General features: G+C 47.3%; 1 protein-coding gene across 1 annotated transcript in view; it reads right to left on the bottom strand.

Moving 5' to 3' along the window:
- The window catches only part of DLG5 (discs large MAGUK scaffold protein 5), a 271602-nt gene that overhangs the window by 70128 nt on the left and 195474 nt on the right, over nucleotides 1-6000 (bottom strand). The window contains exons 13-14 of the mRNA XM_019502360.1: nucleotides 1041-1216; nucleotides 490-593 (exon numbers count right to left, since the gene is read on the bottom strand). Coding sequence (XP_019357905.1) covers nucleotides 490-593; nucleotides 1041-1216 — 280 coding nt within the window. The remainder of the gene's footprint in view (nucleotides 1-489; nucleotides 594-1040; nucleotides 1217-6000) is intronic.

Genomic DNA, 6000 nt, shown 5'->3' with positions numbered 1-6000 from the left:
GGTGCCACAGGGGGTAAGGAGAAGATGGGTTGGGGGCAGAACCTAGGGAAAACTGGTAGGTGGTTTGGGTGCATGGGGATGTGGAGACAGCACAGGGAACAGACAGCAGAGGGAGTAGATGAGGGGGGAGGGGAGACAATACCACTTGCCTCCCCCACTGACTGGTTCCTACTGCTTCCTGCCTGTCTACAGTGGTGGTGGGTGGGGGGGAATTTAAGACTATCCTCCAAAACACAGATTCTATACATGGAAATTATAACAAATTTATAAATATTCCATGATTAGAATCTAATTATTGGAGGTCATTGTAAATTCAAAGTCGCCTTGGATTTGGGTAAATATAGTTAGTTACCAAATGAATAAACAAGGGAAAACATGGTGCAATGAGCCAAATACAGATTATATAGTTGGAGAGTTAGTTAATAAAAGACATATGTCACATTCTAGTTGCAGTAATGAAATTGTAGAGAATATCTTCTTTAAACTTACAGCAATTATTCTGTCTCCCACAGTAAGGGACCCCTCTTTGGCAGCTGGGCTACCAGGCACAAGAGCAGCAACAAACAGTCCATTTTCTAGACTGATTCCACTATCTGAAATCCACAAGATAAACCTGAATTCACTCTTGCATTTCAAATAATTTAAATGCATATATGACTTGTCTGCTTCAAAAAGAAATGCATGTAATAAGAACGCAGTAGAAATTAAGTGGACTTCCTAAAATTGAAAATCCTTTAAACAATAGGGGATAATTTTGGCATAACCAAAACTATTTAACAGATTCTTTCGCTAGAGGGCAAAGATTCGAGAGATTTGGCAAGCTTATTCATGTGAACTCCAATGTAAGCCTTTATAAAAGAGGGTAAACTAAAGAAAAGAAGATTTGTATGAAAAATATTCACTCAAGAAACCTATAATTGAGTCTATTATTTCTTGTTCAGTTAAAAAAACAGCTAATGACAAATCTTACCTGAGATAAACTGTGATGATAAATAAGTAAACTAATACACTGACCCCAAACCTCACTTATATATAATTACCTTTATGGCCAGCAATATTGATGTGCAGAGGTGTTATCATTCTCCCGCCTAAGGACTTTCTTCTTCGCACCACCATATTAATAACTCCTCCTCCATTAAGTACAGCTTTTATAACTTGTTTCTTATCCTTATTAGTAAGATCCACATCATTTATCTTCAGGAGCCAGTCATTTACCCTAGAATGAAAATAAAGGTAAGGAATAAGAATACTTAGCTGCAAATAGCAAATATGCAATTATTAATAGAAGGGAACATAACAGTTGGCCCTAATACCATCTTGATATGCTAACCCTTTTTTATTTGAAGCACCTTCGTAAAATGTCTAAGAGAGCATGTTTTTTCAGCATCTGGAAATGATTCCGACTAAAACATAGGAGACTCATGGTCCCACAACCAGTGCCTACCTAACCCATTTGCCCAAAGAGTCTTTTAGTCAATTGACCTTAGCTAGTTATTTCATGGAAAAAAATCTAGTAATGACAATCTCATAAGCTATCTAGTAAACTGTCTCACTTGCCCTGAAATGACAAAAAAATTCTACTGACACTACAGGAATCAAATACAGGTACACCATACATTTCACAAACACTGAAATAAACAGAACGTTCCATGCTTGAAGAGACACTATCCAGCTGTGCGAAGCTTCGGTCGCTGATTCGATTTGGCAGAGATCCAGCCCAATTTGGAAGCTGAATCTCCGAATTGAATCAGGACACCCTTTAATCTCTCCGATATTGAATTGGAACCCTCCAAATTGATTCAGAGAGATTCAACAATTCAGACACAGACACAGCTTTAAATGTTTTTTCTACATACCTCAAGGTACCAGACGGCTTGTGAACGCTGAGATGCTGGGGTGGATGGAACATCCCACAGGAGCACAAGGGGGATCCCCAGTGTGCTCGGCAGGAGACCCAGAAGCGGACCAGAAGCACTTCCGGGTCCACCAGGGAGCGCGCTGTGGGCCCCCCCCTGCATCCCCCCGGCTCAGTGACTGGTGCCTCCTGGGTCTGGGGAGGCACCTGGGGTCCCCCCGCAGCCTATCACCAAGCCAGAGAGGCATGCTCCCCTCCCCCAGCACGCTCCCCAGAGGACCCGAAGTGTCCTTTTCTGGGTTCGCCACCAAGCACATGGAGGGCCTACCCCCTGCACTCCTGTGGGACTCTCCATGCGCCCCAGCATCGCAGTGATCACAAGCTACACCTGATACCTCAAGGTATGTAGAAAAAACTTTTAAAGCTGGGTCTATGCCCAAATCACTGATTCTCCAAATTGGCATCGAATCTTCAGATTCGGCCGAATTGAATTGGGGACAGTGATCCAAATCAACAAATTGAATCACTGTCCTATTCGGGCCAAATCTGAATCAAATACAGCTCATTTTGCACACTGCTAGTATCCAGAGTGAATGCTAAAAAGAGAAAAAAGTTGGCAAGGGCCAACATTTCAAGCCAGCATGATTTAAAAAAAAATTTTTTTTTTTTAAACAAACCAGTAAGTCCAAAATGGTTTGAATCATTTTTATAACATACAGAAACAATCTTTTTCACATTAACATTTGCAGCAAATTCCCCACTGAAGTTACTAAGGTGCTAAAATGCAGCTCTACAATGAGAAAGCTGGACTTCCCAAATTGTTTCAATCTTTTGTTTATAATGAATACTATATTCTTCCACACAATGCATATTTTTCCCACAAAAAACAGCTGTTGGAAATTGTTGTGCATGTAGTATGTGAGAAATTCAGTAAAAACAGTTCTTGCCAGTTACAGCCAAAAGGGAATGTCACAGAGCTTGCAGGTGCCCTGCGACTGAGAGCAGAAACGGCTTGGAGGAGACCCCAGGTGGCGGAAAGAGGGAAGCTCAGCTGCCAGTCACTAGGACTGCGCAGGTGCTGGTTGCTAGGGCAACCAGGGTAAACACAGAGACAGGAAGGGGCGGAGCTTGGTCCTTCTTAAGCCCAGGCAGGAGGCCGGGAGGACAGTTTTCCCTCCGGCGGCTGAGGGAGGAGGAACTCAGCCAGCACAAAGTGGTGAACCCAGATGGCAGGAACATTCCCTAGGTCCTGCTGAGGGGATTGGTGTGCTCACTGTCTCTGGTAGGGAGGTACTGTTGTTTTCTTCTGACCAGGACGGTCTAGCTTTTATGTTGTAGCCCAGGGGCTTTGTGTTTTATGTTCACTATTTTACTGGAGGACTGGGTGAGGCTATTAGGGGTTGGAGGAGGCCTCATACGGACTCCCCAGTAGCGTGGGGGTTCCTCGCGCCGGAGAAGGCACAGTATTTTGTGGGGTGCATTGGCCTAGCCCCATGAGAGAGTGCGGAGGGGCAGCGAGGAGCCCCGTGAGAGAGTGCGGAGGGGCAGCAAGGAGCCCCGTGAGCAAAAGGAGGGCCAAGAAATAACAGGGCCCAAGTCAGATCACACCAGCACCATCTGCGAGGCTTGGGCTCCGGTGTAGGAGAGGAAAAGGAGCTGCAGGCAGCGCCCCTGTCATTGGGGCACGTAGAAATGGGCAGCCTCCTGCTGATTACAATCACCTATTAAGCAAAATAAGATCAAGGCGTGGCAGGTGAGGAAGCAGGCGGTTGGCCCATTACAGGAGGGCGGAGCCACACTTCCAGAGAGGCTCCGAGAGTAGGACCCCTGTCACAATGGTGCATTGGCCAGGAAATTTTCGCGTGGCCATCCGCACCCTAAAAGGCTGGTGGGACCGTGTGAAGAGACGAGCCCTTGGGTCCATCCGGAGAGTGCAATGGGAATGGATACCAACGCCAGACACCGAGCCACAACGGCAAGTCGAGGGTCGGCCCTACCGGACAACACTAAGCCTATGGAACCCTGACATAGGACGAGGAGCGCTGGTAGCCAACACGAAGGGGGGCGCCCACCTGTGACCAACGATTTGGGTAGGGATATGTGGCTACGAGACCCAAGTCGACACTGAGGCAAGAAATGAACTTCCCGCACTAATGGTGGAGGTGATAGTCAATGGGAGGAAGGTACAAGCTATGCTAGATTCCGTCTCTCTACAGACTATGGTACGGGAAGGTGTGGTACCTACAAAAGAAAAGGGGGTAGCCAATTGGGTGACAGTCCAATGTTGGTGTGGAGACCCCCTCGAGTTTGACAGGGTGAGGGCCACCCTGCAAGTGGGCAAGACGACCCGACAGATGCTGGTCAGAGTTGCTGAACATTTGCCTTATCCAGTCGTGTTGGGCTGCAACTGGCCTGAATTGCTGGAGGAGATAACCAATGTGAGGCTAAGGGAGAAGGCAGAAGTATTCACAGGCACAACCGAAGCACGCCCTCCCGACGAAAGGGATGAACAAGAGGTGGATATCTCACACCTATGGGAAGACGAGCATTTCCAGCTGGAGCAAAGTCGGGAGCCTGATTTTCAGCCAGCATTACAAGAACATCTGGCCCAAAGAAATGGAGAGATCTTACGGCCGGCGCTCATGAACATGACACCAAGGTTTGAGATCAGGAATGATCTCCTGTATCGAGTGGAGTTGGGGAAGCCGGAAGGAGAGGAGGTTGCACAGTTGCTGGTGCCTCGGCGCTATCGACAAGCTTTATTGAAGGTGGCTCACGAGCTCCCTATGGGGAGACATTTGGGCAGGGATAAGACTGAAGCCCATGTTCGGGCAAAGTTTTTTTTGGCCAGGACTGTTTCAGGAAGTGGCGAAGTATTGGGCTTCATGTCCTGTGTGCCAAAAAGTGAATCCTAGACCACCCCCAAAGGCTCCTTTAGTTCCAATACCTTTGGTAGATGTTCCCTTTGAGTGAGTGGCACTGGACATCGTGAGGCTGCTTCCCCGAAGTAGCACCAGGAACCAATATATATTAGTTCTACTGGATTATGCTACAAGATATCCGGAAGCAGTGCCAATGCGAACCGTAACTGCCCCAAAAGTGGCAAATGAGCTGGTGAAGGTATTTTCCCGCGTCAGACTCCCTAAAGAAATGCTAACGGATCAGGGAACGAATTTCACATCGCGGGTGTTTGAGGGAGTGAGCAAGGCCTTAGGAATTAAACACCTGAGAACAGCAGTATACCACCCCCAAATGGACGGGCTTGTAGAACGATTCAATCAGACGCTGAAGCAAATGTTAAAGAAGTTCGTGGCCGAGAGACCCCAGCAGTGGGACAAAATGATACCACCGTTGTTGTTTGCGGTAAGGGAGGCACCGCAAGCTTCAACTGGGTTTTCACCCTTTGAATTATTATACAGCCGCCAGCCAAGAGGGATCCTGGATCTGATTAAGGAAAGTTGGGAGGAACAGCAGAGTAGAGACCAGAATTTAATCCAATATGTCATACATCTGCGGGAATGTCTGGAAGCAGCCTGAAGTGTAGCCCTAGAAAATCTCAGGGAGGCGCAACAGCGTCAAATGAGATATTATAACCGAGGCGCACAGGCAAGAAAATTGAAGGTGGGAGATCACGTCTTGGTTCTATTGGCAGACTGAGAAAGTAAGCTGCTTACACAGTGGCAAGGGCCCTATGAGGCGATACACCAGGTAGGACCCGTAGACTATGAGGTGTACCAGATAGATAAACAGAAGAAGAAGCAAGTATACCACATTAACATGCTAAAGAAGTGGGAGGCCCAGGAAGGCATGCACCTATCTCTCCAGCCCAAGGAATTGGAATTGGGACCCTCCTTGACTGAGGAGAGTGGACTGGGGGACGTGGAACTGGCCCCACGATTATCAGAAGCACAGAGAAGACAGGCCACCGAGCTAATCAAAGAATATGGAGATGTATTCCGGGAAACACCCAGGGAAGCTAGGGGTGTAGTGCATCGAATAAGAACTCCTCCGGGCCAGGTGGTCCGTGAGCACTGGCTGCGGATTCCCCAAAGACTGCAAAGCCAAATAAAAATGGAAATAACAATGCTGAAGAGGGGCATTATATGCGAATCACACAGTGATTGACGGAGCCCTATCATGGCAGT

The sequence above is a fragment of the Gavialis gangeticus genome, unplaced genomic scaffold (assembly GCF_001723915.1).
Source record: "Gavialis gangeticus isolate Ggan-Ray unplaced genomic scaffold, GavGan_comp1, whole genome shotgun sequence".
Lineage (NCBI taxonomy): Eukaryota > Metazoa > Chordata > Crocodylia > Gavialidae > Gavialis > Gavialis gangeticus.
The sequence above is the reverse complement of the archived record's forward strand: the minus strand, read 5'-3'. Positions and strand labels throughout refer to the sequence as shown.